The sequence below is a fragment of the Camponotus floridanus genome, unplaced genomic scaffold (assembly GCF_003227725.1).
Source record: "Camponotus floridanus strain SB8 unplaced genomic scaffold, Cflo_v7.5 scaffold46, whole genome shotgun sequence".
Taxonomy (NCBI): Eukaryota; Metazoa; Arthropoda; class Insecta; order Hymenoptera; family Formicidae; genus Camponotus; species Camponotus floridanus.
The window spans coordinates 151,878-172,723 of NW_020229614.1; the positions used below are offsets into that span (position 1 = coordinate 151,878).

The 20,846-nt window shown below is 36.0% G+C and overlaps 1 protein-coding gene across 2 annotated transcripts in view; it reads right to left on the reverse strand.

The window, feature by feature from the left end:
• LOC105257677 (ankyrin repeat and SAM domain-containing protein 1A) overlaps positions 1-20,846 on the reverse strand; it is a 42,269-nt gene that overhangs the window by 11,671 nt on the left and 9,752 nt on the right. Inside the window, exons 6-11 of one of the 2 annotated variants that reach the window (XM_011268470.3) lie at positions 18,428-18,654; positions 17,200-17,407; positions 15,204-15,413; positions 14,558-14,834; positions 13,676-14,359; positions 10,584-10,758 (exon numbers count right to left, since the gene is read on the reverse strand). In XM_011268470.3, the coding sequence (XP_011266772.1) occupies positions 10,584-10,758; positions 13,676-14,359; positions 14,558-14,834; positions 15,204-15,413; positions 17,200-17,407; positions 18,428-18,654 (1,781 nt within the window). The remainder of the gene's footprint in view (positions 1-10,583; positions 10,759-13,675; positions 14,360-14,557; positions 14,835-15,203; positions 15,414-17,199; positions 17,408-18,427; positions 18,655-20,846) is intronic. The other variant, XM_011268478.3, reaches the window with a different exon arrangement.

The following is a 20,846-nucleotide window of genomic DNA, read 5'->3' on the forward strand; positions in this document are numbered from 1 at the left end:
TATATAATACCTATTCGCGCGTATATTTATCAAATTCCAAGATTCCTTGTCTGGTTTACTATATTATTATTTTTCAAAGAGATAATCATTATCTACATCAAACAAGAGGCGTGCCGCATCGCGAGTGATTGCTATATCAGTTCTCTGGGTGTTAACCACCGGTTATACAGTAATCGTTAATTAGAGCTGCTTGGACCTTTTAGCCAAGATATTATTGCATTCGATGCTATTGACATTGAGACGAATGTAACATGCAAAAGCATTTCGTGGAAGACCTTCGTTATAGGAAGTGTTAATGCTAAAGTAGACGAGAGCCGAATGAAAATGATGCCCGTGATTGATGTGGATTTGACTGAGAACCTTTAATGGTTTCCGTCCTCATATTGCTCTCTTCAATTATTCATGATAGAAATTTCGCGAGAATGGGCGATCCAAAATATTTTATCGTTTAAATTTGACGCGCGTTTCTTTCTTTTTTTTGTGTTAGATTATTATTAAAAAACAAATGCTTATGTACAGTATACCAAAACACGTTTGCATATTTTTCTGTATATTTCATATTGATACAAAATGTATTGAATCATTATCTCAAATATTTTAGTCAGATATTTATCGATCAAGGTTTGTTAGCTCAATGCCTGCCATGGTTTTATATAGATAACAGCAACGAGGTTCGCTTTATTTATGCGACGCGTCTAACTTTTGTTTTTATACACATTCTACACCGCAGCATTATTTTACATCGTATTCATTAAGCAATGAAAAAGCAGAATTTTAAAACAATAATGCTTCCCACACGTATATGCCTGGCAAAATATTTTTCCTCAACCGTGAAAACATGCAAAATTATATTGTATTACCGAAATATAACGTACGCTGGAATTTTGACCAGTGATTATAAATATATATAATGAATAAATTAGTAAAAAATAGAACGGCTCATATTTCTGCTGTGACATAATTTCTGTTGCGTTTGTTCTCAATATCATATGTATCTAATATTCGTAAGTTAGTGTTATAACGTAATACTTATAGTAAGACATGTGCCAAAACTAAAGATAGAATACCACCTAAGAATAACAGAATAGCGAGTCTAAAATAAACGAGGCGACTAACACTCAGCGAAAATCCCTTGATTTGTGTACAAATAGCTAAATATATACAATTTCGTTAAATTCAAATATATATATATATATATATATATATATATATGTGTGTGTGTAGTTTCTATTTCATCATGTGAAAATTTCTTTGTCTACCTTTCTCTTTTTTTATATGCACATTCCATATAGGAAGCATAAAGCAGTGTATGCATTCGGATCTCTAAATAGAATTGAAACAATCAGAGTGAAATCGAGTAAAATCAGATCTCCCTTATTCAAAAAATTATATTAAAAATTAAAGAGATATATTTTGTTGTAGTCCCACCAAAAAAATATAATATTATTATATAAATATTAAATATCACAGTGTAATTATTATATTTTCCTTAAATTTTAAAACCGTATATATATTTTACTTGTCGTAGTAAATAATCCGATGTCTCAACAAGTAGAAAATAAAGAAAAAAACGTTATTGCTTCCGTAAACTGACTTTAAACTTTTCTTCTTGACCGGGCTTTCGTGACGTAATTGTCGAGAACATACTATTATAACATCAAGCAACATAACGAGCAACAAGTATCGCGCTTCTTGCGAGGCACGCCAGGAACTTTGGACACATAGTGTTCTGCGGAGTGCACGCGGCATGACACATATACAAATACAGGCGGCTCGGAGATATACACATACACAGAAGGTACATACCCACAGACACAAGACTGTCCCCCTATTTCAGACGCGCTGCTTGATGTCCATTCCTCGTCCCTCAACGTCGTCTTTCTCTTTCTCTCTGTCTTTCTCTCTCGCACCAAATAAACCTCAACACGCGTCCCTTTCTCAGTCTCTTTAAAGCACATACGCCCCTTGGAGAATCCTCTCACTTTGACCAACCGATAAACGATCGTCCAGCAGACTTCCTGATCGATGACGGTACGCACGATCCACCTGCCTGATCGATCGGCACAACACTGAGGAAACGATCGAGCTGTTCGATCGCGAGCTATCACGATCGTCTCCCACTGCCTCGCGAGCACGTGAGCACCGCGCTGCTTCTGAAACGGCGACGAATTCCAAGCAAGTTTCGGGATTCCAACTAAAACTTCGTCGTCTGGAAATTCACGCCAACGAACGTGCTCGAAGTTAATCACCCGACTGGTCGTCGACAGTATCTTCCACCTCGGAACGCGCGTTAGAGACTTCGCTTCAGTTCGCTGTTCTCTTCAATTTGTATTTGGCGCACGCGATAAAGTGCGCAAATTTAGTTTCAGATTGATGCCTCGTGAAGATTGAGTTGTAAACGTCAACAGGTACAAGACTTAACTCACTAGAAACCGACTGCAGTTAGGTCAGCTGACCTGCTGAAGGCCATCTGATGGTCGTTGACCGGTATGGTCGGTGCTTTCAACAATCCATTGTATCAACGATGTCAACGTTTAAAATAGTGAACTTCTATGCGGCTATTATACACCAAGAAGATGCTGAAGATCACACGCACGCTTGGAATTGCACGCACTTTCGGATTTGCTCGTAGTTTCGTGTCGCTTACAGTAAATCGGTCAAGCGATGTGTATGCGCTGGACTTCTCGGTGTGTCACGAGTCTGGTTAACGAGACGACTAATTCGAACGTGTTAGGTCCACAAGGAGGAGGTGGTCATGATGGCAGTGGTAGTGGTGGCGATGTAAAAGGCGGGGAGAAGACGAGGACGAACCTCGATCCTCGCCACCCGCACACACTCTCATCTGACAATAATACACGCGAGAGAAAGCACGCAGGAGGAACCCGTGAAGAGAAAAAAGAAAGAGACCGAAGCCCCGAGAGCGAGACCGTAATGGTTGTGTTGGTGCAATGGCCCAGCGTATTAGTAACATGGAAAGATGACCTCAGAGATGGGACTATCATTCTGTGGGACCCCGGGCCGAAACGCGACACTTGCTGCACTTGTCAGTGATGAGGTGAGGATCTCTCTGACCTTGCTTGTCTACTATCCGGCCACCAATGCTCGATCATTCATCTTATTATTGATGCTAAATCGCAACGCAAAATTATCGAAAATATTTATTTTCATGCAAATGTATTCCAAAAGAATACAAAATATCGACAAAGATTATTTTTTTATCAAATTAATTTATCAAAGTATTTTATAATTATTCAATTTGTATTTATTATTAAAAGTATTTATTATTAAATGTATGATTTTTTCTAATATCATTGCCTCTTAATAACTTTACAATTTTCAATACTAATATGGTAATCAATTTTTTTCTGATCGACGTTTTATACGAGCATTCGAAGGTACGCGAATGAATTCTATTAAATTCATTAAAAAAAATTAATGAGTTGAAATACTGCATAACTATTACGATTTGAAGTGCCTCTTACTGAGGCTTCCATCGACATTCGACGAACATGACCTGCCTTGCTGAAATATGCACGATGCGGACGTGACGTGTCGCAACGAACTTGATTATATTCATATAATTAATTGTGTAACTGTGTCTTCGTATTCTTTTTATTATAATTATCAAAATAGTTTATAGCAATTAATTTAAAGAAAAAAATTATTTTTCTCTTAGCTTTATATTTATATTGTGATTATTAAATGTCTGTACATATGATTTGACAATAATTGTGACAACTCACATTCCTTTACGAATAAATCAGTGAAATATTTTAGATAAAATATCTGCAGAATGTGAGCATATGTATATGCAAATCAAAGATATTTCACATTTTACTTAAATTCGTTCCCCATTAGTGGTATTTATTAATAATAAATATAAATAAATATATAAATAAATTAAACATACTATTTCGTATAAATTTTATTAAACATACTATTATGAGTTTTAGAAATTTGTAACATTTTGTAAAATTTTGAAAAAAAATTAAGATGACATAGCATGAATACTACATATGTTATACGTTTATAAATAGCGAAGATACACACAGATTTTGATTAGATGTAATTATTATAATTGTTATAAGAAAATATAATTAACTTAAAACAAAACTGTTATATGTAATTCCTATTTTCGTGTATATATTTAATTATTTTATACGCACCATTACGTCACATATAATCCCATACGATTAAATCTCATGTTATTTAAAATTAAAATATACGATCGATATATTTTATGTCTTGTTAAGCATTTAATTTATCTAATATCAGATTTTATCATATAATAATATAAAGATGTTAAATTCGATATATCAAGATACTTTCAAATTATCATGCAAATATCAATATAATAAAATGTTATCTCTCGCAGACGTTGGTGCCGAGCAGTCGACAAGTTCATTAATCCGCTTTTCTAGGAGACTTCTTAAAGATCATGACTAATATAACATAAAACGGTCATTAAAATGCTGCGTATAATGCGTACCCCCCGTAGACGCGAAAAACTCGTTCTTTTCTCACCGCAATTAAGAGTCGCACACTTAAATTCTCATCTTCTCAACAACTTTAATCATACGGACTAATCTGAAAAGAGGTATACAAGCGTTGATAACTATTGCGCCTTAAATTTTTCACTTACGTAATGAGTCATACATGTATATATACACACGAACATATATTTTCAAAATCACGACACTATCAGAAAATCATACACGGATAGCAGGAAATTTTACGTAACGAGGAAGCTAATTACCCATTGGCAAATTACAGATTAAAGCCACAAGATAACTTTTGGTGTCCCAACACTTGTGCTTGCTGATAATTACGGCGTAGAATGCTTACCACTGCAATTAGGTATTCACACGCGCGAATACAATTGGATTAATTACGAATTCTTAACGCGACAAAAGATCGCTTCGAACCGAAGCGTTACCGCCAAAAGAGCGAAGCGACTTGGTATCGGATGAGTCACATCCCACGATCCACACATTCCTGCGTGATGTCATAATGTGCCACTCACGCACACATTGCAATGGTCAAGCGACTGCCGGGAAATAAACCGAGCAAAGTTATAAGTATTTTTTTTCCTGGATACGAGTCACCGTTATTGCTAAACGCGCGGTATAGTTGACACGTTAACGATAGCAGCAGAGCAAACACAGACACATCTTCTTTGCGACATCTATTGAAAGTGATTTCATTAGTATCAAAAATTGTGATAAAAAGCAATGTGTTTTCTAAAAAATACTGCTTTTCAAGTAGAATTTTTTAAATACCTTTTTAGATAATATTAATAATTATATATTATATAATAATTATATAATAATTATATAATATATTATATAATATATTAGTAATATTAACTATAATATATTACAAAATAATTATATTTAAATTTAAAAATTTTTAAATGCATATAGAATATAAGATGTTATTATTATAGAAATCTATTTTTAATTATTTATTCTTGAATTATTTTATTCTTAGATTATTTCATAATATTTCTTTTAAAAATAAAAGATTTCAAAAATTTATATATATATAATTAAAAAATTTATTTTAAAGAAAAGCATATATACATTAATATTTTGAGTATTTTATATATGGTTTTTTTTTTAAATAAATTATCCAATTATATTCTATTACAGGACAATTTAAATTAAGTGATAGAAATTTTAGTATAATCATTATGAAGTAATCACCGGTTCAATGATTAGGATATTTCTTCCCGAATGGAAAGCATCACTAATGACAAAATGTGCAACATCCATGATTTATGAAACTGCCAATGTCGAGTGAACGTAACTAATGAAGTATGACCTTTTGTAGCGACCGGTAGAAAGTAATTTGTTGCACGTGGCTTATTATGTCAACATAATTTTTCACTGTAGGTAAAAAAATTTGACCCTAATAACTACCGTTTCTTCACGAGAAGCAGGACAGACATTGAACGTTATCGAATGCATCACGCTATCACATGACAAACAAGGTCACAAACGGAAAGTCAGTTATTTTAAAACAATGGTGGCTTATTTTCGCAGCGCTAAATTCATAATCACGCAAAGGGACTCTTACAATTTCATGGAGTTTATTGTTTTTCCATCCGACAACAAAAGCAGCCATATTTTCCGTTATGGTTATAAACGGAACACAATGAAAAAATTAACTGGCTACCTAAAAGTGTATTCTAGTTTCGCTTCTTTCAATTAAATGTAATTAAAACCACAATTAAGTTTTCTCACCATTAAATAAATCATAATATTTATCAATCTTCACTTATACAAAACTGACGGTCTGATATATAATTTTCTAATAAGTTTGAAATTGTTCAGTTTTATTATTCTTGTCAATATTGTTATTTGTTATGCTAACAAAAAACATATCGAATACATTTTCATTGCAAAATAAAGAAATAATTAAATGTAAGTTTATCTTGATTGCAATTGGAAAGAACGTTTTAAGCAATATTTTTATATTTAATAAGCCACGAAAAGATTTAAAAAAAAAATTAGAGAATGATTCCAATTATAAATATTAGATTAATTTTCTCACAATGTTTTAATCTCTACATGCGAACTGATTACGTATGTCGATGCAATCTGTATTATTACAAGTTAACGCTGTTGGAAACGTATGGTCAACTTGTATTCACTTGTAATGCGTACCCTACCGGATGTCATAATGTCGTTCGCCTTAAATAAGCAATGTATAATATTAACTATCCACTTTCCAGCCATCAGTATAACGCAATTCGCGTATCAGAATACATTGTGTAACGTTGTTCCTAAATAAAATAATCTTCAATAGTAATTTATAACCTAAGGTAATTGAATCACTTGATAAAATTGTGATAAGAGCCCAGTTTGTTTTTATCCTTTAAAAAGTCACATTGATAACGTGTGATATTGAAAAAAAAGCACATTTGATACGATCTAATAAAGTATTAAAGTATAATAAACACTACTCTTATACACTTATTTACTTCGAATTTTTGCGTATTCACGTAAAATGTAAAAACAATACGTAACATAATCACGTCACATCATTTATGTAAATTTCAAGAAGATGCATTGTATTATATAAATAAAAAATTATTTTTAAAAAGATCGATATAATTTCATAAAATAAAATTCATAAGTTCTATAATTTGTTGTTATGTATGTACATATAAAGTAGTAAGTATAATAAAATAATACAACATGCATAGATTCATCTTGCTTCAATTTTGACTTTTCATTACAATATATAATATCGTCTTTTGCAGCCACTCTCATGTCTCACCGTCTTATGTACACAATGTACGAAATTGTCACGCAATTGATCACTAAAAATCACAATTATTGATAACAATCATATATAATATTCAAAAATAATATCCAGCCAAATTAAACAATGAAATCGCAAAACATGCATATATAAAGTATATACGTAGTGCGACTGTTTGCACAATTCCTTTATCAAACATAGTTAATAAATACGTTGTTGTTTCTACCTCGTATATACACAATCTGGAAACGTCATTATATATTATATAATTAGGAATATATCGAAAAAGTGAGAGTTCAAATATCAAATATCATATAATATAGTGCCAGAACGAAAATTCAAATATCATATAGTGCTAAAACTTACCACAAAAATGTATTTCTTATACATATTATTAATTGTTTTTTACATATTATATATATCCAAAAAAATTACAAATGTAATTTCTCATAATAAAATAATGACAGAGTAACTTTATTATTAATAATATTTATAATATTTAAATAATTTTTTTCAAAATCCACTTTCTAGCCATCAGTATAACGCAATTCGCGTATCCTTCTTATTGGAAATAAAAATTTATCTTGCTTGAAAATCCTGTTTATGTTTCGTTGTATTTAAGATGGAATTATTAAAAAAAAAGAAAAGAGTTAAGTGTATTATAAATTACTGTCATAATTATTTTATCATTATATATATATAATGATAGAATAATTATGACAGTAATTTATAATACACTTAATTCTTTTCTTTTATTATATAATTATATACTTTTAATATATAAAGATTATAATAAATCAAATAAATAACGAATATCTGCAAACTGCTACAATATTATTAAAAACCTAGTAGTTTTTGCGAAAGCTCAAAGGAGAGACAAAAGCGACAAAATGACTCAAGACATCGCATACAATAGCAGCATAACGTTTATTAGCACATCAAAGATATTATAATAAATACTATAATTTTTTTTTAAATTTACAATGTAAATATATCCCGCATATTTATATAATTTTATATGTATACTTATACATAGACATTGAGTTCTGTTAATATATTCAGACGAAACATTTGACGCAAAATAAAATATTAATCGCAAAATAATATTCTATTGTCATCACAAACACCGAATTTAATGCATCACATGACAATTCTGTTTTATTTTAACTTTTCCTAAATTAAAAGATCATAAAATTGATCACAATAAGTTTAATAATCTGTCTTAATTATGCAGTTATTCTTTAAAGAATTGCATTTATTCATGCTTGATGTATAATAAATACAATGCTTGTATCACACAATGCTGCAATTAATTAATATATATATATATATATAATAAAAATAAAAAGTATGTGTTCAAATATTATTTTATATATTACTATATATATTAATATTTTTATAGTATTATATATCTCTAAATGTGGAAGAGAAATACAATATTTATTTTTAACAATATATTACGGAGAGCATTATATATATTGTATTTGAATATCTTGTATATATAATATTAGAAAGAAGAGAGAAGTGTTGTGTCAAAGTCAGATTTATCTCTAAGAGACTATGCAATACTATATGAACTTTATATATGTATAATATTAACATTTTTGGAATTATATTAAATATTTCACATATAATTTTATTTACGACAACGATTCTAATAGACTAGCCATGATATTTTTAGCACTATCAAGTAACATACGATCAAAATCTAATTCGTCTTGCATAGTTTTGCAAGAAGATAAAAATGAAGATATGTAATACTACCGGGATATATAGGTACATCTCATAAATAATAATTGCAAAACAAAAGATAATACTAATCTAAAAGGAACTATTTATTCTCTAATCGTAACAAAATCCCTAATTCATCTAATGTTTCTACGCGACGAACTCGAAGTTAATACTCTGTTTCCGGTATTTTTACAAATTGTCGTTTGCTACGAAGAACTCGGCCTAATCCATTAGATTAGCCGGGAATAACTATCGATAACCGGGAGTACCGAATTGGTCCGAATAACGAACTCAGATCGTTAGCTTTTTTGCGCAACGATTGTGCTTGCACGGCACGTCTTTCTCTTTGCGTCGGCAAAGATTGAAATCCAGATTCGACGAATTTTATTACTACAGAAAGACTGAAGCCGAGCTTTTTCGAAGAACAAATGCATCAACTAATATTCCATGACATCACTCAAACTTGAAGAAAGAAAATCAAGATTTTGATAAAAGTATAATTGCTTTCAAACTATCACAATATGACTATGAGATTTTTGTTTCGCTTTTTTTTGGCATTAAAATATTGCCGGCTCAATCAAACCGAAAAAAATCTACGTCGCGTATTGCGACGTAGATGGAATGTTTTTTCCTTTATAAAGAAAAATAAATTCTTTTATAAAGAAAAATCGCTCTGCGTAATTAATTTATTTTTTTGGGGACAAAACATGAGAGATTTTTTTTCGATACAATATTATAAAAGGGCAAGTGTATAATATAATATTTTTTTGAAAGGGTAAGGGAAATATAAATATCATTTTGTGTTGATTAAATATCATAGGGATATAGCATGCGAACAATTCTAATACATATGTCACAATTTGCGTACAATATGCAAAGTATCTATCTTATATGAAATCTTATTTCAATTTCTCTGATAATGTAAGATAGTTTTATATAGATTTAGGTAATCTAGTTATATAGACAAAGCAATTAATAGAATAAATCTAATTGCAAGTGGTATGTGTACATAATGCTCTAATAATGCATCTCTTAGATACATAGTCACGCAGAAAAAACCAGCTGCTTATTTTATATTTTATTAGGCGGATAAGAAAAAGGCCTGTACGCGCTACGACATTTCAGCGTCTTTCTTGCAAAATAAAATCTTTTTCACAAAGATGCTACCCTGCCTTCACACCACGCCATAAATATATTAATATCCATAACAATGAGTCAAGACGAAAATAACTTAATATATACGTAAATCATTGCAATATCAACACCATAATTTTTTAAAATACCACTATACATATGTACAATTCGGCTCATAGCTTACTTCCATTTATATATATATATATATATATATATATATATATATATATATATATATCAACGATACGAGTGAACGATACATCATATACTCAAAGGGGAGGTCGAGAGATTTGCTCTAGAGTGCGTAACCCCGAAAACGTCCCAATCGTCGCACTAGCGGTGTTTGAGGCAGACGATAAAAAGACAGAAACGTAACACAACGGTTATGCATGTACACGTGGGCAGAAAGAAGCGTCATGCGGTGCAGCCAAGCGTGCGTTGCTGTTTACCTGCGAACGGCACATCGCCGAAGTATTCCTCGACATTGTCAGTGGACATGCTCTTGTCGGACAGAGATACGCTGGATAATGAACCGCTTGACGCGTCCAAAGATCCAGCGGTGGGAAACTGCAGCAGATCCTCGTCCGTTTCCGTCTCCATGTCACGAGATCTTCGTTTGTACACCTATTGATGACAAATCAGCGCCATTTGAGAAATAAGCGCGATTCTTCGCCTAAAGTTGCCTACAGTATTGCGTAAATACTGCGAGGAAGGGTATCACGCTCCGATTTCCGAGCACTGAATATCTGCCATCGATCATATCGTATCGATCATGTTGAATTTATGACAGTTGTGTTTTACAATTTGCCCGCGACCGCTATTACTCTGCGCGTATCACCGTTATCGCGAAATTGTTAACATTCGTATTTTATATACGGATATTTACAGTCGATATAAAAATTCCCCCCCGTGAGTTGCGTCGCATCGCGTTAGCAAAGCGCACGAAAAATGAAGCCAATCCTATCGCGATGAAAATTTATTGAAACGAAACGTCCGCGCGCGCAGGCACGCGAGAAATATGCCATGTAAATCGAAGGGAAAATAAATACGCGTGGTCAACCTAAAGCATATTTATTTATTCGAATAAAAATCTATACCTTTTGACATTAATTCTTTCGATTCTGCTGACGGCGAGTCATAAATGACAAATATAATACGATTTTTTCCAGCATTCTGAAATTTTATGATCCGCAGGGAATTGTTACCGTGCAACTGTTGATGCAACCCACATGCATCGGAATTATTTTATACGTAAAAAATAATTTTTTTTATAAAAAAAGATGAAAGATATATGTATACACGTGTGTATATGTATATGAATGTGTGTATATGTATATGAATAGTCTCAATACTGAAATAATTAAAGTTACAACTCGATTTATTTTATACAGATCACTCATACGCGTATGTATTTTTATATTTTGTGATATTAATAGCAAGCTGCAATCAAAATGGTCAACGTAAAGCCTCTTATATTTAATAGCAACGCGTATAAACCACCGAGAATTACATTACGCCACTCAAAGAGACTTCGCGTTTTGATTTACTAAGTGTAAACTGCGAGACGGCAACCTGCTATTTCATCGCACGTTCCAGAAAGGCTCTAACGCAATTAAAATTTGACGTCGGAGGCTCGACAGACGCTGGTATCATCTGTAAAATGCCGAGAGCATCTCGAGAAGACAGCCGGAAACCGTCGCTACAAATTCGCGAATTTCTCTCTCTTATGGCAACAGAGAACGAACGTTCGTGAGGCGAAGTCAGACAGGCATAGAAGCCGAGAGCTTCATTATTCAAAGGGTGTCGGCATCTTGCATTCTGCCGCTCTACTGGATTCGCGGAAGTTGACGGGTGAGAAGCAACCATCCGTAGACGGATGGTTCTCCCGTCTCTTCGTCCTTCCTCACGTTCTCCGATAGATTCACGGAGACCTATGCTGTCTTCGGATGCCGTTCGATCCCGTCATCGAATCATATCAACCACTCGACGAGTCGACAATATGCTATTCGAATATATCGCGAGTCGACCAATGATGTTGCGATACTGGTCGTGCAAATCAATATAGTTAACTTCTAGTTTTTCGAAATATCATTTCAATTTTCGGTATATTATATACGCTTAACCTCGCTCAAAGAGCTCAATTTTTTGAATTAATTTAAATTTAGAGACAGAAAATGCATGCGTGTAGGATCGTTCTACGCTCAATGAATACCAAGGATTTACGAATCATTAAAAAAGATGTATGAAATGTGCCACAAAAAAATATGCATGTTTACCAAATAAATGATCCGCATGATGAAGAGATCGATCATATCTCAAACAAGTCATACGGTAGCATATGAGCTCACCGTCTTCGTCGCGTTCGCCCCTTTCGCGAACTCCTTTCCGGATATATTCACTGTGAGATATTTCGTCAAGCGTGTACAGCCGACTGAAAGACACGGATTGCGAATGCATATAGGGAACGGCAGAGAGAAGCCACGATGGATGGCACAGAGATATCGTGGAAAGAGCAGAGAGAGAGAGAGAGAAATAAAGAGAGAGAGAGAGAGAGGCAAGAGTGTGTTGGAAGCTGTGTGGTATGCTATGGATATCCATTTGCTGCGGATGGGAACTGAACGTAGTCGGTCTCACAGCAGAACGATCATAGGGCGACGCGCAAACGGCAGCAAACGAGCGAGACAGGCCGAAGGCGGTGGGAGTGAGGCAGATCGACTCCTTGTAAATCGCATCACAGATCAAACACAGCTTGTATATTAAACGTAACCTGGTAAGATGCCATGTTGACTGCTTATCTACTGTCCAAGACACCAGGTCAAGTGAGAGCATTAATGACGTTCCTTAGCGAGCGTACGTTACCAAGTACTTGTGTCATGAGCGACTTCAAGGACAGTTTCGGTTGTCGACAAATATTTTAAAGATATCCGCGGTTTCGTGGATAAACCAAGTAGTTCAGAATATCCGCAATCTGACATACTGGCGGAACTATATCTTGTGATATTCCTAACATATGAAACGGATATACATATAAACGTCTGCCGTACTTCCAAGGAGCAGCCGAGGATGCGAAATTGAACGCCGCTTGCATGCTTCGCCAGGTACCGCGCGACAAATCGCAGAAGCGCTTCCATTTGCCTGTCGTTTGAAACGAACTGCGGAATTCTCGCGGGAAATTGAGAATCTTGCATACATGCTCGCTCAACTTAATACGGAAATCGGAAACGATATTAGTTGCTTAATGAATCGTCACTCATAACTCGTCCACGTAATTTCCTAAGATAACTTTATTGCAGAAATTACATTTCTTTTTTTCCAAAAATCTGGTAGAAAAATATCAGAAAATAAAATTATTTTCTCTCTTTCGATGATGTGATAAGCACGTTCGGAAATTATTTTACGGAAATTTGTAATAAGGGATATCATTATGTAACAGTGGTTATAATAACGAGTCATTAATTATCCCCTACCTTTCTTGCGTCGTACGTGCGCCAACGTGCCGATCTTGACAATAATAATTAGTAATATGGTAACTAGTATTTACCTGACTGAGTGGGCGAATGCGCTCGTGAATTGACTTTTCCGCTTGCATGGCGGACGGTGGCGGATGATCAGGAGTTGGGGGCTGAACGTAATGCGTAGGACTGGTTGGTAGCATCATTTGCACGCGTTTGAGACGTTTGTCGGTGGCTTCACGATTCTCCAGCACGGATTGTCCGTCCACCATCTCGCGCTTTTCATCAAGGAGACTTTCTTGGGAAGACTTCAGAGTGAGAAAGGCATTCGACACGAACGTTTGCTCCTGGATAGCTGCGTCGCCGTCGCTACAAGGTGACTTGTCGGTACACGGGCTACTCTCTGGTTCGTAGCTCTCGTAGGCGTGTCTGCGTAGTTTTCTTCGCGGATTCAACATCTTGATCGGCCGATTTTCGTAAATAGACGTTATGGCTACCGGCTCCACGTTGGGCTCACGTTTTTCATCGGGACCGACCAGCCGCGATCTCATTTCTACGTACTGGTCCACGCTTCGAGTAACGTGTCGCAACTGCTCCCGTCGTTTTTGCAACTGCTCAAGATCGATGTGACTACGCGCTCCGCTGCGCGCTAGGAATAAATATTCGTAATTACTCGGTCCTACCGAACTGTCAGCGGATAAAGACATTTGTGTCTGCAGATGCGTCGGGGATACCGAAAGATTTCGCCTGGGTGGTTTCTTGGGAGGTGTCGGCTGCGAAAAAAAAGCGAATATTTCTTCACGAGTCTCGCAGGCTTGCCCCTTTATGTCCAAATTTTGGAATAAAATTTATTTATTTGAAAAAGCACAAGTAAGAACATTTTTTTTTGTTATTTTCACCGAATGCGTATGTATGCCCTGTCACTTCTTTTTGCGTCCGTAACGTTAATTTAGATTAATTGAGATTCTTACCGAGACCTTACTGTTGGAAGCGGGACTGTGTAGCGAGCTAGACAGGGGTGCCATCGGCAAGTAAATCCCGGCAGCGCTGGAATCGTTGGGCAAACAACGGCGATCCCGTGGGCTAGGTCCGCCGACGCTCGAGGATGACGACACGCTCAATTGGTCGGACTCTCTGCCGCCCCCGTATCCCGTGGGCAATGTCAAGGACAGGTCCTCCGACACGAAACTACCCTCCATTGTGCCGCGTGGCACGGGTGGAGTTTGGTACAGTCCGTTATCGGAACCCCTGTGCAATCAAAAGTTGGGGTCTCAATGGGACCGATCGGCGATCTATCATTGATCGATGATAAATCAAAAACGTCGGAAGCGTACGCTTCTGCTCGATTAATCAGTGAGAAATAGAAGGATCTCACGTTTTCGTTGTTTATTTTCTAACAGTATATCTCAGAGAAATTAAATTTTATTTAAAATACGGGATATTTCTTTTGTAGAATTTTTTAGCAACATTAAATACGCGTGAATATTTCTTAACAAATGTTCTATATACAGATACATGCATATAAGCTACCGCTATACTGAACATTAATTCAATGTTAAGAAATGATGTTATTTCTAATACAACTATAGGGTGCAAAATGTTTGTATGTATTATTACCGTGTAGTGTCGAGTGGTAATGTTCGTTTGGTAGTGTTTTGTGGTATATCTTCAGGGGTTTGATCGGAACTTTCGAGAGTATTTATAGAGTTGAGAGTGTCGGATAAAGACATAAAGACGCTGTCGAAGACGGAACTGAGGTCGGAATCCTCTGTCTGCTGGAGGACCCTCCGTACTCCGTTCACCGGTTCCTCGTTCTGCTCGTCTTCACTGAAACGCGCATCCCGTCATCGATTACCAACAATCAATCGCACATTCAAAGCCAAGCAACATAATCTCGTACATCGATCAAACCGGAGTAATTAATCAATTAGACATCACTAACATAAAAGTTAACGAATGTTTATAAAAACGATCGTATCATACTTCATATCACACCAACGTTCGTATAATGTTAACTTATTCGATATATTAAAAATTATACGATTTACAAATAACAAAGTTATTGCCTAGATTAAAATACTCAAAAGCAAAGAGCGTACATCACATTATGTAAAGGTATAAATGTAAATTGTAGAATATAAAAAATCTGACAAAATACGATTCAGTTGAAGACATTCACGAGCAAGTGTTGATTTTTAATGAGACCACGTTGACGAAGATGGAACGCGGCGCGAACAACACGAGAAAAAGGAGTGAAAAAGAAGCTGGTGGTCCTCGGAGACCGCGCGTTCGCAACACGAAAGGGAGAAAACGATGGTTATTAGTTTTATGCTGAGACGGGCTAACATTTACATTGTTTAACGTGATGGATTCATTTCGAAGCGGCGAAACTGGGGCTACCGACGTCAAACATTGATGGTGGAAGTGCGGAACATCAACGGCAGCTCTCACGTTCTCTCGCCCTCTTTCTCTCCCTTCATATAATCGCATATCTCTGTTTCCCCTTCGTTTTCTCTCTTACTTTCCCTCTAAAAACCGCATCTCTCTATCGTCCTACGTCTTCGTCTTTCTCTTTCTCGCTTGTTGTACCCAGCCAACCAGTCGGGCTTAGCAGCTAGAACGGTAACGCTGGCACAGAGTACCAATGGGGTGATGCAACGGGGTGACCTAGGGGCGAACGAGGCGGTCGGACCCACCATCTCGCCTGCCTACATCAGGAAAATTAAACCAAGCCAAGCGGTGCTTAACGCGCTGGGGCTACATGCGGCCGTGCCACCTCCTCCAACCTCTTCATCCACCTTCGCGTTTCACCCCCGGCGCCATCCCATATCCAGGTTCCCTTTTCGGTCCGAGAACCTCCACCTCCAACCTTCTCTACTTTCTACGAATAAGAGCGGCAGCGGTAGCAACAGCGCTAGCACCAGCCGTCATCATCCCGGTGCTTGGCCGGTACTCATTCACTCCGCGCTCCGTCCATGTTTCTACGCTTTTGTTTGTCCAACATCTCCTATATTAAAGCACAGCCGCGACCGCTGTATGCGCGTAGAAAGAGAAAGAGAGAGAGAGAAAGGGAGTCTTTTTGCAAAATATTACGAAGCCCGCGCTTACTCGATGCAATACCATCGCAAGTTTTATTTTTGAAGAAAAAATTTCTATAAAAATGATCTAAATGACAGGAATGCTTTCTCATTGCACTTTACATGCGAAATCTTAATCTGCGTTCGGGTGATTATACGTAAGAATACATATATACATTATTATAGCACATATATACATTATTATACCACATATATACTATTAGAATTGGTATTAATTAATATTTTAGCATCTGTAAACAAGTTTACAGCGCATTACGGTAATATGCTGTCTTATCGTTTATATGTCTAATATTCGCGCAATATTTCATTTGGTATAATATTTAAATCACTACCAGATTACGAACATATACTATATACTCTATGCAAACATTATCTATCACAGTATATCATGACATTATATATAAAGAGAAAATAAAAGTCGACACGTAAATGTAAAATGATGCTAGACTAAATATAAAAAAATATATATATATTACAATGCACAACACACACTCAAACTGAATGAAAATACTTACAAAGAAGTGCCGGAAACGCGACGATCGTCGTCCCGAGGCTTATGATAGAATTGCCATTGAGTAGGTGATGTCCCTTCCGCGGGGGAAAGATCATCCCCCGGACGAACATTTTCGTAGGGGCTGCCCAATGAATCGCCACCCTGCACCGGAATTGGCGGCAAGTTCTCGCTGTCAGCGTCGCTTTCCACACCGGAGGAAGACCGATGTCCTATTTGAAGTTGAGAAAATCGCATATAATCGCACATACAATTTGCTTGTGCAAAAATAGAAATTAATAAAACAGTGCAATGAGAGGCTCGTATGATATAAATCAAAAACAGAGAGCAATGAAGGTAAAGAGATTACAAATCGTATTACAAATTTCCAATTCAACGTACAAAATATTATTGTGACAACCGTTTCGACCTCATCCAATAATTGTACCACTCTGGACATTATTTGTGTTGCGACCTTCATAATTCTTTTCAAAATGTATTTTATACTGCTTTCCATTTCTTCTTGACTTAATTTGTTCTTATTTTTTTAAATTTTTCTTGTATTTAATTTAACTTGTCGACATTGAAAAGGACTTGGATGAGGTTGTCACAATAATATTTCATATGTTATTAATAATATTTTATATGTTAAATATTATTTGTATGTTGAATAATATTTTGTATGTTAAATATTATTTGTATGTTGAATAATATTTTGTATATTGGAAATTTGTAATATGCGAAAAGTTGTATATAACTGCATATATTTAATACATTTTATAATTTGGTAAAAAACTCTTTCATATACTTCCACCTGTCTCTAAAGCTCTTTGCCTTTATTGCTTTGTATTTTTGAAAAATAAAAATATATAAGTGCAAAATAGAATTGCAATGCAGCGGATAAAAAAAGACAAAATGACAAAAAATATTTAAAAATTGTCACTTTTGTTCAATATATTTTCAGAAATAAAAATCTACGTGAACATAATTATTGCACAACGTAAGATATAATAAATTACAGAAACATGTTATTTTATACGTTTCGCGCAGAAAAAAAGTTCGGGATTAATTGCATCTTCAGCTGCGCATAACATAATGTTATGCAAATACACGCAAATCTTTATACGTGGCCAAGAGCGATTTAATTAAATGCGTTGCGGTAAACTAGAAATGTACGTCCCCTCTGCTAATTACATAACTCCTTGTACATCGGTTATGCTAGGAAAATAAATTGCATGCAAACGCGACCTTACTTTTTATCACCGCTGTGATATCTTGAGTGACGTGCGGCGGAAACTGTCCCAGAAGATCAAGCACCGTGTTTTGTCGAGAATCCCTAATGCCCAAATCCACCCCACGATCTAAAAGTGCCCGTACAACTTCCATCTTGCCGCAGAGCGCGGCCTCGTGCATCGCAGTGCCCGCTGACGTCCTCGTATTGACGTCAACTCCAGCGGCAAGAAGGACTTCCACGACCGCTCTGTAATAATATTGTACAAACATCTCATTGCATTTTACTTTACATCTCGAATAACAAATATGATAAAGCTCGTAAAATTTCACATAATTATTCAAAATATTTATGTAAAAAAAAAATTAAAAATGTGCCACTATATAAATAACTTTTCATTTTATTATTTTAAAAATATAAAATAAAAAATATAAATATCGAAACTAAAGTAATAATTTGCTGGGGTTGTAATATTTGAAGTTTACGCTAATTTTCAGATAAGATAGACACTAGTTTTAAGGACACTAGTTTTAAGCGACATTCAGTGATCGAAACATTTCGATTCTGCGATTTGAGCTGTCCATCCTATAAGCTATCCAAACTTTATAAAAACTACATCAGCATTTAATAGAAAGCTTAAAATGCAGATTTCGTGCATGGCACGCCCTCCTTCCATCGGGTTAAGTGCATGCCATGCACCGACTACGATGACCGCAGCCGTCCGTCGCATATAGGATTGGCGGCTGAAGATCGGATTCGTATGCACCTATGTTGTTATTACCGTAGCATAGGGGTATTTGTATACTGGCTTACCGAGAGCACCGATATTGAATCCGATAATAGACATTACTCCGCGTCCGTCTCCCTCCCCCAAACTGATCCCTCTCTGCCAGTAACCCCCTCGTCCTCCTATTTTAGCCCCATATAGCTACGTTGGTAGATCCACTAAATATCGTGATGCGCGCGTGAAACGCGTGCGTGAGTTCGACCAGCGCAATGTACGCACTCCCCGTACGTGGCCGTGTGCGCACATATACACATCAGAGATTCTCAAATCTATCGAGATATCTTGTAACATGTACTAATAAATATTTAGAACGGAAAAGAATTATCGTTTAAATAATCAAGAATATTATAAAAGCGAAAAGAAAAATGTAAAATACACTAACAATGTAAGATACATATGATTTTTTTTTTAATAATACATTTCTTTAACATTATTAATATAGATTATAGATATGTAACTTTCTGTGATCCGTAATTCACGACCAGTTACAAAAATACATTCGTACAGATCTTTATTAACGCATCGAAATTTTTGTCATCCCTCAAGAGTTTTTTTATAGGTGCAGTTTGAGAAACGCTGATCTATATACATATATACATATATACATATATACATATATACATATATAGCCCAAACGTTCAAACAGTTCGTGCGTACGCGTTCGCACTCGTATAGGCGCAAACGTCTCGCGCGCCGTTATTTAACCAAAATTCGAGCGATAAAATGTCACGTTCCGCACGCTCTCTCTCGCTCTCACACGTCCAACCCCACACCGCCCATCCCTGACCAATTCTGTTGCACCCTCGCGCCGGCATCGACTGAAAATGCAGCCACCGGACTGTATATCGCGATACGATCGCATTATAAGCGGCAAGCGCCGGTTAAAGCGATTATTGGCTGCGAGGCTGCATAGAAAAACCGGCGTTATACCCGATTACAATGTGACTGCCGTTTCGTGGCGATTCACGATTCGATTCGACCGCCAATCGGACTGTTACCTCCGTTCATCCTCTCGCTATCCGCCACTTTCGTCTCCATAGCGTCGATTATATAAAAAGCTCAACGGGATTACAGACTAACATCGCCCTGTTAAACGAGAATGTATCACGTGGCACGAAACGACCAGGTAACGGAGACGTTATGGCGCGTGATACCAAAATAAAATTTGCTACTAACCTAAGAGACTAATGATCTTTCACAATCATCGAAGAATATAGCGGCGGTTATATATAATCTTCACCATCTGATCACACATAGGTCGACGTAATCGATTATCCGCTTGCTTCTTTGTCACCCTATTACGCGGCTCAATTAATTGAATAATATTACACAAGATATATGATTATGATTATGACATTATTTATCTATATAGAAGCTTCTTCCACTCCAGTTCAATACCTGATGTATGGCTTATTTTACTCGTAATATTTTATATCCGTCATATATTTTCTATAAGCAGCATAATATTAGAAGTTTATCCATCTTTTTTCGAGATACAGAAGAATGGTATTTTACCAAAGGGAGAGTCGCGACCATTCGTTGCTACGGTCGCGATTAATATAGGTCGATACGTTTCGGCGGCAGTGATTAATACGATTCTCGTAATCGGGAGGCGGTCAACAATCCGCACGGATGGACAGAGCGGCTACCGGCG